A 15579-nucleotide genomic window follows, 5' to 3' on the forward strand; every position below is an offset into this window, starting at 1 on the left:
TCTTTCCTAGGCATGCTTGCCAAACCTTCAAGTCTCTAATACTATCATCTTTGGCGATCTGAATAGGCTGCCAACTTCCCCCACCATCAACTGGTTTCCTATGTTGGAAATGGTCTTTTCCCCAGGCACTCCCCAAGCACGCTAAACAGAAAAGGAGGCCCTACAGAGATGTTAATGGAGATACTTTCTAAGTTCTGAAGCAAACATACCCGTGTTACCTGACATTTTCGATACTGGGTTCTTACGGTGCAGCACGAGTGGTGCCCTAAGCAGAGCTGGGTACTTACTCCTTCAGGCAGCTGGGTAGTACACAGAGGGCCAAATGAGGAAACCCCTGCCACCCCAGGCACACAGACCCCACCAACAGCAGCACCTTAGACCAGACGGCGCCCAAGTGCTTCTCAGAGGGGGCAGTCATCACTGCCGGTGTCATTTCACCTCTACTGCCCACATGCACCTTCTGACTCAGCACTGACAGGACAGCTTTCTGGACGATGTGCTGGACTGTCACACAGCACCCTGAAGCGTGTGAGCAGAAGAGGTACTGCAGAGACATGCACTGCGAGCGCCCGGCCTACCGGTATGTGTTTTGTTATGGTGACAGGAATAATGCAGGGAATATATGTCCATTTCAATTACATGAGTTAAACCTTGTAATATTTTCCTTGAAGGACACAGTAAATTATATCAAGTGACTCAAAAATATTTTACTCTGTAAAGAAAAATTTCTATGATTTTAAGTTTATTAAATTTGAAAAGCCTCTGAACCCAACCTACCAAGCAGAAACAGACTAGACACAGAGGGCAAGCAGGTGGTTGCCCGGGGAAGGGGATTCACAGGTCACTAAGCCTGCAGTAACTCTGCCCAGCAACCAACTAGGAGCATGTGCTAAGGTAGCGAGTCATCCAATTGTCAAGGTAGACACTGGGCACTAAAAGGAACAGTCAGCTGTCCATCCATTAAAAGCATGTTTTAGGTCAACAGAGGAAAAAGCACTTAACTTTCCACGACTGTGCATTTTGAAAAAAAAATTTTTTTTAAACCTCCCCTTATTAAATTGAAAAGAACGTTTACCAAATACTAAGATGTATTATTATTTGTATCTTAAATGATATAAATTCCTTGCAAAAGGAAAACAAACCTGGTTGAATCGAACATAAACACGAATTCCCTAAATTAGCATCATACATTTTTTAGATTTTATGGTTTTCATGCCTTCTCCTTAATCTGTATAACTGCATTCTGGAACTGTGGAAAACTAGGAAAAAAGCATTATGTTGAAGTTGGCGTGAGACATTATGGAGCTAAACAGGGATGCAGGTATAATTCTGCCTAGTAAGTCTCTCCACATTTGACTGAACATGTAAATATAAAACTACTAACTGAAAAACCAGAACAAGACAGACTTGCAGAAGATGTAGAGAGAAAGGGAAGGGAGGCTTCAAATGCTAGTTTTGGGAAAAATACCCACTGCTGTGCTGCATCTGGCAGTGAACTAACTCTGTGTCGTATTACTGTAAGAGTGAGAAAACTAGCGATGGAGACTCATCACATTTGTAAACTTCTTTCCTTCAGGGCCCTTCTTTCCACATACTTCCATTGAGGATATCATATGTGCTGTGCACCACTCAGGGAACTGCAGGAGCGGCAGTAAATCAACAAGGCAGCAACTGACCCAAGGCCCTCTCTGCTGGGTCCCATGATGTCTGCTTGCAGCACTGGGCAACATCCCCAGTGCAGGTCAGGATGTGTGCATCCATACCAGAGACTGCCTGCAAGGCCATCCCAGTGGAATGGGTCAGTTCTGGGATGATGATAAATAGCTATATTCTGCCTATTACCACTTACCCAGGGAGTTTCTGGGAACAAAGATCTGTCTGTCCCTAGTGCCCGCTGCTGGCACCCGGTATGTGTCCATGTGGTGATGAGGCCGCTGCCTGACAGCTGGACAGACCATCTGCACACTCGCAGCTCCTCAGAACAGGTAAGGGGTTTGCTCAGTAAGGGTGTGAGGGCCCTAGGACACACCCTGCACTGTTTTAGGCACTGGGTCAAACAAAGTCCCTCACACCTCATGGAGCGTGGTGAGCACAGAGCACCAGAAAACAAGACAAGCATCAGGACTAGTGGAGATGGCAGCAGGATTCAAACAGGGTGACAGGATACCAAGTGACTGGTTGGCAGTGAGCACTAAGCATTCATGCGGCGCACATGGCTGAGAAGGGCCAGCCTGGCATGTGGTGTGGCGGTGGAGAGAAGACATATGGAGCTGGGAGGCAGGCTGGCCACATCAGGTAGGACACTGAGGTGATCAAGGGTTGAGTGTCTACTGAGGCAGGAGCTCCAGTTACATCAGGAACAGCCGCAAATGCATAAGACTGCGTGTTCTCAGAGGAGTGGAGACAGGCTCCCCATCTCAAACAGCAAGTGGGGCTGGTTGGGCTCGAGTGGACTGTGCATAGGATGCGGTCGTGGATGCGGGCCCTGCCTTCATGAAGTATGCAAGTGAAAGAGACCCCACTTTTAGACAAACTTTTGGAGAAAGCTGGTCTGTAAAGATATGCCTTTCCCTTCAAAATGCTTATTACATCCTTGTGCATGAGTGTTCTATTCTATTCTACTCCGTTCAGGGTTACAGAAGATGGTCATTCTAGCTTTATGATTTATGAATGATTTATTAGGTTTTCATTGCTCATTCATGTAAAAATTTTCAATCATATATATGAAGCATTTTTTAAAAATAAACTTTGTGGAAATATTTCAGAATGTACTTATACTGTAAGTATTAGTAAATTAAACTCAGTAGACATCTAATATTAACTATTTATATCCCAATCTCAAGTTAAATGGGTTATCATTTTGAAAAATTGTTCATATTAAAAAGACTGTCTTACTCAATACTTTATCTCACTTGACAGATATATTAGATGGTTTCTGAAATACAACTTCGTGACACATACAGATTCAAGGGTACTGGAAATAAAGTCTATCAGCAGTAAACAAAACTATGTTTCATCAAGAGATATCTCCCAATTCTTGAATATTATATTATCAAAACATTCATATAACGAAAAGTGTCAGATTTCTAGATTATTCTAACAAAACTGACTTAGGCCCCACAAAATTTTTTCTAAGCCTTCCTTAAAATTCATCAGAGTTCCTGGCTCCTTTCTCTTTATTTGCAGATAACTTCTTCCAGACTAAGAAAAATAAAATTTTAGTAAACTCATACTCAATGAAACCAGTTAGTTGTTTTATCTTAATTCTTAAACTTACCTGATGGGAATGATATAGGAAAAGAGAAGGAGGAACCGAAACAGGTTGCGGTACCATGGGCCTACAAATCCTTGTAAGGTTACCATAACAACCGAGAGAGCTACTAAAGCCACAAACAGTGCTTTGGTCAGTTGATTGAGCTCAAGATCCAACAAACCAACCTGAAAGAAAAACAAAAAGATGACCATAATGTCCCTAATATTACAAATCTGAATACATGATAGTGATGAATGACATACTTAAATTTCCTCTTGTACTGACCTGAACTCTAAAGAAATACAAAACAATTATTAACTTTACTTGTCTCCTGAAAAGCCTCTTAGTGATTAAAGCAGAATTTCTGAAAGGGAATCACAATCCCCAGAGAATTCCAGAAATAATTTACAAAGACATGAGTCCACAGTATCCAAGCACAAAACACCCAGGTCCTTTCTCAGGCTGAAGATGCTATGACAGGCGACTGGGGCAGATGGGGGCACGGGATGGGGCGCAAGGACACCAGAGGTTTACTGAGTCCGTGGAGAGTGGACGTGTGTGTCCCTCTGCACATGCTATACCAGCTGATGCGTAAGTCCACCCCCACACAAGGGTTTTACGTTCAGAGAGAGGCCCCCAGGAACAGGACGGTGCCTGTCATGCCCATCTGCCAGGAATGACTCTGAAAACACCTTCTCTGAATTAAGCACAAAAGCAACAGACAAGGTAATTAGCTTGAATGAATACCTTTATTAACTTGCATAAATCCTACACTTTAGGTTCTCCCAGTAAGGTACACAACCTCAAATTCATTCTGTGGATCGTGTCCTAGGTGAGCAAAATGTGAGGGGAAGTTATATCCATGGGAATGAACTCATTTTGGGGTGCATTCTGTGTGGGATCTTGGAAACAGCGATAAACAGTGTTCATTCCTCAAATCAGAAGTGCACAACTTTGATCTTGAGCTCTGGTGGCCTGCACGCTGCCTTTCCTGGCTAAGTCGGTTGGTTGAAGGAACACAGTGTGGTACACAGCACACACACACACATAGTGAAGGAACACAGCACGTGGGTGCACACAGGGGTGGGGTCTTCAACTTTGCCAAAAAAGGCTTCCCAAGCACACAGAGGGAGAGGTGAGGTCACGTAGCAATGATATTTCCTTGGGAATCCAAATGTAGGCTAATTTGAATGCTGGTTCAGCTACCTGACGGTATGACCTAGGGCAGACAGCAAACCCATTTTCTTATCTGCAACAAAATGGGGTTAGAAAAGTGCCTCTAGGGCGCATAGTGGCTCAGTAGGTGAAGCGTCTGCCTTCATCTCAGGTCATGGTCTCAGGGTCCTGGGGATGGACCCCGCTTCTCCCTCTCCTTCTGCCTCACCTCCTTTCTCTGTCAAATAAATAAATACAATCTTTAAGGAAAAAAAGGAAAAAAGTGCCCCCATAACAAGACTCAGCGGGTTAAAGGAGATGAAGCACAGCTCCTGGTACCAAGCAAGCCACACGTGCGATTTGCTGTTCTTGTTACCAGTGACATTCCACAATGAGATCTGAATCCGTGCTTCCCACTTCTGTGGGCTTGTCCTTACCCTGGCTGCCCTTCACTCCCAAGCTGGGACTGGCTCCCTGCCTGCTGACCTGGTGGGCGCCTTTTGGGCCCTGCAGAAGCCATGGTCACTCCTGGGGACTGCCAGTCGCAGCCCAGCAGGTGCCCAACACCCTGCCTGCTCCTCACACATGGGACCCGGACAGATAAACCCGGACGAGACCCTCAGCTCGCCTCCACCAAGCTCCTCCTCAATCTTCTACAAATTGTGAAAGAGAAGAATTTAAAAAGTGGTTGCCATGACTTTGGTAAAATAAATGAGACGCTACTTTGAGAATTACTAAGCTAATAATACGTGGTTTACTTTTTAGTGCCTTTTGAAAATTCCTAATTTTGGCCAAAACAAGGTTAGCTTTTCCGTCTCAGTATTTAATTTCCATCTAATTGTGATTAATATCTGCCACAAATCTGCATGGGAACATCAGAACCTGTAGTCAGAAAAAACCCACAGAACTGTCAGAAAGTTCACTTAAGTGCAGCTATGAAGAAAATCCACTCATTAAACAAGTAAATGTCAATGTCTACTGAATTTTCTGCTACAGTGTGAGGTTATGAAAAATGAGTCAACGCTGAGATTTTACCTGCAGAAAACAGCCAGTCTAGTTGAAAAAATAGCTGAACACCAGTGACAAAATTATAAAACACCAAGTTTTCTTGTCTAACCCAGCTTGTAGGTAAGTCATATTCCTTCACTGGTGCTGTTGCTGCTGCTGCCAGACGCCGGATGCCACTCCATGGCCTTAAGAACAGCCTAGAGTCATGAGAACCACAGAAGCCACAAGCCCTGACATTTGTCTAGAGCTTGGCTCCTACCTGCTCACCTGCCCGGACACTGCAGGGACCAAGAAGGCCCCGCCCCTGCCCACCCCGTGGCCCCAGGGCAGGAGGCCAGAGCCCTGGACCTCAGTCCAGACCAGAACATTCACATCCTGCACAACCTCATCACTGAGACTTTAGGTCACACCCCGCTCTCAGTTGCGTCCCCGACACCCACTCAAGTTTGCAGGGGGGGCCCGCAGGTGGCTTCGGTCCTGCACCAGGGGTCACCTCTGGGCCAGGGGTCACGGCGCTGCTCCCCGCTCTCCCCCAAACCACAGGCAGGCTGCACTGGAGCCCTGGCTGGCTTCTGGAAAGTTCGGCAGGGATGCCCGTTCAGGGCTGCGCTTCCTTTGAGAAGCGGGCAGCTGAAGAGCCCAGCGCCGGATTTATCAAGTGCATTTAAAGAGCAGCACAAGGAGGACAAATATCTTGCAATTTCCGCTACTTCAACTACTACATAGTTTATGCTTGAATTATTGAGAAAAATAGGTTTTTGGATTAGAATGAAGAAAAATGAAGCCGAGGAAGTAGAGCATGTTTCAAAGCACAGACCCTTCTGCTGTGACAAAGGAGGACTGAGTGTCAGGCCTCGCTGAGGGTCAGATGAAGTCATTATTCATTCAGTCAGGGAAAAAAGACTCAATTACCTCAACCTAAAGATGCTATCAATGAATGCAAAGTGCATATTTTACTCTATTCATCCAAATCCCATTAAAAAGTGAAAGGAATGATTTAATCTGGCCTTGCAGAGTTGGTCTTTTTTCTGTAATAAAATAAAGAATCACTGTCTTGCAAAATGCAAAGCACTACCTCACACTCTCTCTGCATCCCAGCAGTGAAAAACTGTAAAAGCTGCAACAGAACAGTCAGAAAGGAATACAAAGTTTCCTTTGAAAAAAATACCACATATTGGACCGAAATGAAAAGCAGCCCCCTGCACACTGAGAGGCAGATAACTGGAAGTATTAATACCTTTCTGCCTGAGGAGGCAGCCCACCAGGGGCTGTCCTCCCACACCCTTGGGATCCAAAGGGAAGGGTCATCACTTTCAACATGTAAGTTTACAGAGTAAAATACAACTTTTTGGTAATGGGTTGTTCCTTGCATTCTTTCAGGTAGCCTTTGTGGAACTATGATGATTCTTCCTGGAAAATAACTGCAACTGCACTATAGTATATAGTATGATCTAAAAAAATTTCTTTTATCTATTCTAACAAAGTCTACTTTTAGGTAACAGTTAATATTTTTACACTCATTTCTCTAAAACACTTAAAAAGTTTCTTCAACTCACTTAAAATGCAATCTGGACTCTTAAAAACAATATTCAGTAGAATAACTAACTTGTAAACTTACAGGTTTTATAAAGAAGATGGTAGCTTCACTTTTAATGTGAATCTCTTTCTTTAAAAATTTTCTTGAAACACCTGAACAAGCCAAATACCTTTTGCTATGACTATAAAACCCTTCCACCCATAAAATGTATTATTAATCACTCAAAGTAATTATGACTGTATAAGAAAAGGTAAATTAAGTACACTAGCAAGCAGTTTTCAACATTTATTGTAATTTCTTATATTAGTAAGGCAAATTTTTTTCTACTTGTCATAATATTTGTTTTATCTGAAACAACTGTGATAACAAAATTAAATACGCTACTGGAAATTTTAATCTCCAAGGGAAAATTTGTGCATAATGTCTAAGACACCACAATGGTTCTGCAAAGGGGCTGTTCTAGCATAATGAACACAATAATTGCCTGTATAATCTAAAATGCTACTAATGGCAACGATCACAAATCCATTTAGCTCCTCTTTAATTTATGTACCAAGTTTTAAATAGCTAATGGTTCTCAGTAAAATAATAGTTTATACCAACAATAATGGGTAAATACGGTATTCTCCTGCTTTAATCAAGAGAAGATCAGTCAGGTTTTTGTAAATGGACGAATGAGGGCCAGCCTTATCTCTGAGACGCAGCGCCATCCCATCCATCTCAAAGTTAAACCCTTATCGTGCTACTAGGTCCCTAAGAAGTCAATGTACACCCCAAACTGGAACAAAGGTCTCATGCTACACAAACTTAGTAAAAGACGAGATAGCAGGCATCGTCATCAGTAAGTGCTGACCATGGTATGATCCTTGGATTAGCATGATGTGAACATCAAAATGCTTTTATCATTCTTTCAAAACTCACATTTAACTTATTTGCTACACAGAAGTATTTGAGAATAGCAAAACAATAAGATGTGAAATGTCAAAAAGCCAACATAAACTCTTGCAAAATGCTAAATATTATTTTAATTTGTCTCATAATTATCCCTGTACATGTATCACATTTTGAAAAACAGAAAAGCCTCTAATCTAATACCATAATAGCTAATACCGTAATAGCTAATTTACTCAAGAAGACTCTACACAGGCAGAAGTATGTACAGCTTTATACATGAGAGATTACTTAGCGGAAAAAATAACGTTGTAAACATTGTTTTATTTCTTAGCAGCTTAACTACTCTTGGATTAGCCCATCAGTTTCTTATCATCCAGAATTTGGATCTACATACATAACTGATAAAGGGCTGCACTTTAACCTAACTGAAATTCCTAGAAAAAGCACATCCTTTTAAGTATCTTTGAAACAAATCAGCCCTATATTTTCCACTTTTAGTACAATCTTAAAAAACAATAAAAAATAAGTAATCTTCAGACCTTCATTTGTACTTAATATTTCAAATAATTGAAAATCATATACTAAATCTAACTCCTAATCTTATAGCAATAACTTTTTCCATTTTGGAGTTTAAAAGTATTAGTTTTTAAAAAGTGATGCTATATAGCCTTTTATTCTTTTTTCAAGTCTGTTTATTTACTCATCTTTGGACATGAACTACTAAGTCTTAAGTGTCTGCTGCACACACAGGCTGGTTACGCACTGCAGACATGTCTGAGCTATTATTGCTTATCGCCTCAGTGATCTGCGAAATAAGCAGCGTTTCTCTGAGCCATTTTAGTCTATTGGCTCAATAATCTGTGCTTTAAAAGCTCCCTAAGTATGTATCAGTACGACAATTCTTAACGTTACAATATATCACCTTAATTTTTAAAAATCAAAATGTATATTTACACAATACACATTTTAAAGTCAGTTGCACGAGAATATTTCATATCCTACATTTTTACCTACCAACAAATTTGTCTGACTCTTCTATATTCAGCAATGCAGTTTGCTCCCCGTGCTTACTATAGTTGTTACATAAGATGGTTTTCCTTGAATGTTGAACATTTAAAAAGAAAATGGGGTTGTTATATTTTTTAAACAACAAAAAAAGTACTAGTGTGAGAAGAGCTATTCAGCAAGGACATAAAACCACTTTGCATATCAATAGAAGAAACTTAGAAGACAGGAGACTCAAGGTAAAATCCAAATAAGCCTGGTTTACACAAACTTGGGACTGATCCTACATTGTCAGACCACTTGTCAGCTGGCCTACAATAAACATGCAGTAAAAGGTGAAATCATTCCTAAAATCTGCAAACATATTACCTTCTAAGTCTGAAGGGGCTCCGTGAGTGCAGAATGAAGCTGTTTTGTCAAACTGCTCACCCACCCTGTGGATCATTTGAGAAATTTCAATATTGGCTTTAGTATTTTGGACATGACACACAGCCACAGGATACTTTTTATAACTGATGAAAATGCCAGAAAATTGCAGATTGTCCAGGAACAGATGTGTATACACGAGCACATATCTGATTTGTTTTTGCAAAATGCAGGGTTACTTTATGGTCACAAAGGACAATTAGGTCATGTCTGTGAAAGTCTGACAGGTTCCTCTGTCATATTAGAACCTTTATTAAAGTATAACCAATATATCAGAAGTCATCAAATTTATTTATTTTATTATTTTTTTAAAGATTTATTTATTTATTCATTCAGAGAGAGAGTGAGAGAGAGGCAGAGACACAGGCAGAGGGAGAAGCAGGCCCCATGCAGGAAGCCCGATGCGGGACTCGATCCCGGGTCTCCAGGATCACACCCCAGGCTGCAAGCGGCACTAAACCACTGCGCCACCGGGGCTGCCCAGAAGTCATCAAATTTAAAGCAATGTAATAGCTTCAAAAAATTTGTAAGTTTAATTTTTAACATTATAAATTATTTCAAATACTCTTATATACAACCTTTAACACATCAATGCCATATTTAAGACAAAAATGAGTATGTACAAACATGGAAACTGCAAACTATTTGGAAATTTAATGTGTACTCTATGTACACAAGGTACATTAAAATCAGACACTGAATATTAAATAAACCCCATAATTTTCTAATATATAGTACTCCTAATTTTACTTTACAATAATCCAAACGATTTATTTGAGAACTGGGGACGTGAGAAGACTAAAATGTACATGCCAGCACTTTACTGAATATAACTCGTGTGCACTGCTGTCATGATTCCTGTTAATATCTTGCGGCTGTGTTTACACTAAGATTCCTAGCTGCAAGAGACAGCAAAAGCAAAGGGGTGGCATGTTGTAGTTGAGACAGCAGAGGGTGCTCATGTTTGATGCTTTTCCCTGAATCCTGAAAGCCTGCTGTTTGAATGTAGAACTTCGATCTCAAATTCAGCCAATTCAGTATACTGAATACACAGTATGTTTGTATTATATGTAGATATAACTTTTTTGCCAAAAAGGGTTACCCTAAGCATCTGTTTTTGCCCTGCAGAATTCAAGACAGAATTGATAGACTTTAACATGTTGGACTGTGCACACGAAGGAATTTCCTGAATAAAAAGGTACTGTTCTGGAAGGAATCATGCTCAGAAATCTGACATCCAGAACACATTCAGAATATTGCAGGGAATCAGCACAGTATGAGGGTACTAAGGCTTCTGAAGATTTAGACGTAGAAACAACTTCCATTGATGGTTTCAAGATCCTGTATATATTTCCCTTAATTTTGTCCTACCAGTATAAGAAGCTATCAATTTTAAATGGTTTTACCAAGACTACTCACCATTTAAAATAATTACTTCAATAACCTACACTCTTTACTGACATCAGAAACCTTAACCTCATTCATATAAGTCCAAGTCAGGCATTTGGATTTCAATGTGATTCAACAAGCAGTTGATTTTGGTAATTTTGTATTTAACAGACATTTTACAAATAGCATTCACTTGCTCTCCAATCCTTTGTATCTACAAACACAACACCCAGTGTTTGAGGCCCAGCGATGCGGTCATTGTGCTTCCACGACAAACCCTGGGGGGCAAAGGTACTAGAAGTGCTTCGTGCCCAGGGGCTTTGCCTGCGGTGCACCCCGACACTGTTGGGATTTCTTTATTTCCCAGCAACATAAAAATCAGGTTTTTCTAATAATAACTCTAAAAAAACTCCCAAAAAACCTCTACTCTTAAAGAAAGGCTTTTATTAGGACTCTTAAGAATTGAAGGGGCACAGCAGGAAGGGGAGACTGTGCTGCCGGGAGCACTGCTGGCCTCTCAGGCGCTTGTCTATCGACAGGTCTACACGGGCAAGCCAGACCACCCTGCACATTTTTCTCCTGGGAGGCACATGCACATTCTCCTCAACCTGTCAAATCTTTTATTGCAAATATTTTGTGTATGTTTCAAAAACGCCCTTAAAACACATTCTTATTCACTTAGATATAATTTGCAAACTATTACTGGCTAGAAAACAATATTGTATTGCTAAGTATGTTAATAACACCACTACTAAATTTTGGGCTCTGGTTACTACTTGTTAAGGGAATTACTAAACACACAGTCAGGGCTTCCATCACTACTGCATCCTGAAATTGCCGAGCACAATGACAGCTTCCCTTCAAGAAACTCGGAACTCTTTTAAAGAGCTAGAAAAGAATTATGTGATCCCTTTCTGATATCCAGAAAATGAGGTGTTGAAGGAATTATTCTGGTAACTGGTGTGGAGCTGCTGGACCACAGGTGACAGGAAAAGGCTGGATTTGGGGAGAGCACAGGTCAGAGTGCCCCTTCCCCAGCACAGCAAGGACTGCAATCCACAGGCCACGCCAGGCTGGTGGGGGGAGGGCTGCAGCAGCCCTTGGCCCTGGAGCCTGCCTGGCACTGTGCCGTGAGAACTGGTTTTTGTTTCTTGTTTTTTTGTATTTCTTTCTTTTTTTTTTTAAAGAAATTGCGTGTAATGGTGACATGAGATACCACCTTTTTACCTGCTTTTATCTTATAAAATTCTGATTAAAGAAATGGTTAAATTTTTATTAGTAAATAAGGTTATTAATTTACAATGAAACCTTAATTTCCAATCCTAGATCCTCTTTCAGAAGAAGACAGAGGGGTCTCAGATACAGAGGGGTCTCCATAATAAATAAAAATATATATATATAAAGATAAACTTGCTCAGTGATTAACTTCAAAATGTTACATCTAAACTCTTCCTTCGGTGTACCAGCAAGCACAACGTATGTGATGGTTTGTGCAAGGAGTTTACTAGCCTTAGTCAACAGAGTTTTTATGTAATAGATTCCAGAAAGTCTGGTTTCATTGGGGACTTCAGTCGAATGCTAAACATAGCATATGAAGCTGCTAGTTCTAAGGAACACGTCTCAGGGTGGGGAGCGCTGACAATCAGCAGGCCAGTTCATGAATGCTCAGTGGCTCTGGTGGGAGGGTGATCCTCTGCAGGCAGCCCCCGGGACCCACGCTGCCCTGTAAGCCACCATGTCACACAAAGGTTGCAACAGCATCCAGTCACACGTCACTGTCTCCCTCACGGTTTCTTAGCTTACTGTGTAAATATGAAGGAACTTATGGACCATTTAAGGTCTGTACCCCAATCTCCAAATACCCAGCACCTATCACTACAAAAACCACTCAACAGGAGTGGTTTTAAATCAGGAGTCATTAGCTGACTTGACAAGATCTATGACTAAGTATTTATTGGAATCCAAGCTAGGATGACTGTCTCACCCAACTCCTGAAGTTCCCTGGCTGTGAGGTGCAAGCCCCCTAACTGTAAGTGCATGGAGCACACGGGCAATACCGAACTCCCTGAGAACCAGTGTTCCAGGTGTGTCAGAATGACACTGTGTGCGCACAGGGACTTCCTCTGCCCATGTCGGTGCCCCCCTGCAGAAGCATCGGCAGCAGCTGGCGCACGCATACTTGTAAGGCAGACAAAAGACGGCCAAGAGGGACACGCTGGTAGACACTGGCCAAGGGGGCTCAGAGCTAGCTCTGAGTCAATCCACAGTTCTCAGGATCTACATTCTCGTTCTTTAAGAAAAATGGAATTCGGCAGGTTTGCTGAAAATTTTAAATGACAAACTTGAGGTGGTTCAAGAAACTTTCCCTCTTTATCTCCATTGTTATGAAAACTGTGTAAGAGCTTTATTAGTGGTATCTTGGCAAAATGTAACGCTATTAAACATCTAAAATTTTTGTGTTACTATAAAGTAAGTGTAAGTCTTCAAAGACATTTTATGAACCATTTCATACTTAATGGCTTGTAAGCAATCCCAGGAGTTAGGAATTGTGTGAAAAGTTGCCCAGATTGACAGATAAAGTGAAAAGGTCTGTATTAATTTCCAAATAAAGAAATGCATGGCGTGGTATCTCACGATGATTACACTCTAAAGTACCAATTAGAACGCATCAGAAACTAGAGCAAGTTGACACTCTACAATAAAGCAAATAATTTCCAGTTGGAGGGGCAGAAAATGTTAATATGCAATGTTCAAGACTACAAGAATCTTTGTAAAAGGAAGTAGCTAATAAGGTTTAATGATGCATGTCAGGAAGCCACAGTATGTAGGGAAACACAGCTGGCTTCATTTTGTAAACTATTTGATATACGCATCTTTCTAGCTCGCGATTATCAGCTGTGCCACTGCCACGGGGGACAGTTTAGCCTTCAGATCAGGGCATTCTTCTTATTCTCTAAATTACAAGTGAAATACATTAATATAATATGGCGCTATAGGCTAGTACCCTGACTAAAGTTTATCTGCTCACAAAAGAGGATTTCAAGAAGACTTCTGTCAAATGTCATGGAAACAATCTTACCAGCCTAACCAGGCTACTAAGTCCTAGAGAACCATTAGAACAAAACAAAACAAAGACAAAACACTTGGATTTAGTGAATTAATTACCTTCCCCAAACAGTCACCATCATTCATACCTTGCCCGTTAAAATACAAATGAACCGAAACATGGTTCTACTGAGAAACCCCGCAGCACATGGCTGTCTCCCCGTTCAGGGACACACATGTGCATGTGTGGAGGACTCCACTCCGAAAGGCGATATGCGTCCTGCTCACACAATCTCAGCTCCAGGGACTACGATGTGCAGGTGACAGCAATTAGTAGCAGATGACAGAAACACTCTGAATTTGTACCAGATGGCAGCTCAGGGTCACTGGGAGCCAGCAAACCTTCACAAGGAAACCCCGTGTTAGGCAACTATCAAATGTAAAAGCTCTTAGACACAAATTAATTATTCAACCACGAGAAGACAACTGCTAGGTCGCAACACTAATATCAAAATGCCGTTAAAGCACTGGGAGCCACTTATTTTAAATGTAATTACACATATTAGCTGCTAAAAACAAGCATGCCACGTAATGATGAAAAGGTTGTCCCAAACTAAAAGAGCTAAAATTCTAGTAATTAGTGAATTGTCTTATGGTAGAATGTACTCAACAGGTTCCAACTCTGGACGAGGGCTGTTGATGGCTGAGGCTTGCAAACAGCCATGGCCCCAGGGGTCTGCCCTGAAAACTCCCCAGCACCTCAGCTGGTTACAGAAAATACACACTGTGCATCAGGAGGACCCTACGGGGGTCTAGGCTCCTTGGCAATCTGAGAGGAGTCTCAGAATGTCAGAGGGGGTCTAAGTGCTCAAAAATAAAGTCTCATGACAGAGCAGCCAGGCCGGATGTGAGGAGACAAGAGGCAGCAAGATCATGGGGAGGCTGTGCCATCTTGACATGGGGAGGGACCCCCAGGAGCGAGTGCAATACTGGATTTTGTCAGTCCACATTCTATGTGAAAAAAGATGCAGGCAAAAATGGTCCAGGCAGACAAAAAACAAATGCACAAGTAACTGGTTTACTTTAACAAGATTAATTCCACACTAATAATTAACATAAAATAGTTTCGTTTCTGGTTTATACCTGATTAATTTCTGACCTCTTGTGACCTTAGCAATTTCCAACCCAATGGCCTTCACCAAGTGCTGCTGCATGACTGTGCTGTTGGATTTTCATACCTCCATCACAGGTCAGCACCATGGCTGACCTTCTGGGAACTGAGGTGTCTGGCCTGGCTCACCAGCTTCAGGCTCGTCCTCCCGTCTGGCTCCCTGGGCCTGAGCATGTGCATAAGTGATCTCACTCTCATTCCCATAATTTGAGCTCTGGTCACATTTCCCATTAACTACACACACTTCCATTAGGCTCATAAAATAAAAACTGCTCAAATCTTGCTTGTCAAAATGTTTTTCTTTACTATTTTTATTGAAATATGGTAAAACTTACTGAAATGGTACCAACTACTTTGGGAAAAGAAGAGCAAACTAAATAAAATGATCAACTAAAATAACTACCAAGGAAGTAAACAGTCCACAGAGGCAAGTCTTTTATCCAGCAGAGTAATCACCTAGCTGTAGCTGCCTCATGTGTTTCAAGCCTCCCACCCCCCCCCCAAGTGGGTTCTGCCAAGCTCCAAGCAGGGATGGGGTGGTGGGTCTGGAGCCCCGAGGTGCCAGGTCAGACAGGAAGGGGTCCTCAAAGAGCCAGGGCGGGGGCACATGGTGGCCACAGGTCTCCTCTCCCCATCCGCATGGAAATGCAGGCCCGAAGGACTCTCAGAAATGCACTCTGCACTCTTCTGTGTCCT

General features: G+C 41.8%; 1 protein-coding gene across 9 annotated transcripts in view; it reads right to left on the reverse strand.

Moving 5' to 3' along the window:
- ATP9B (ATPase phospholipid transporting 9B (putative)) overlaps positions 1–15579 on the reverse strand; it is a 237389-nt gene that overhangs the window by 70228 nt on the left and 151582 nt on the right. For all 9 annotated transcript variants that reach the window (XM_025421950.3, XM_025421949.3, XM_025421952.3 and 6 more), the window contains one exon: positions 3278–3438. In XM_025421950.3, the coding sequence (XP_025277735.1) occupies positions 3278–3438 (161 nt within the window). The remainder of the gene's footprint in view (positions 1–3277; positions 3439–15579) is intronic.

Source organism: Canis lupus, chromosome 1, assembly GCF_003254725.2.
Source record: "Canis lupus dingo isolate Sandy chromosome 1, ASM325472v2, whole genome shotgun sequence".
Classification (NCBI taxonomy): domain Eukaryota; kingdom Metazoa; phylum Chordata; class Mammalia; order Carnivora; family Canidae; genus Canis; species Canis lupus.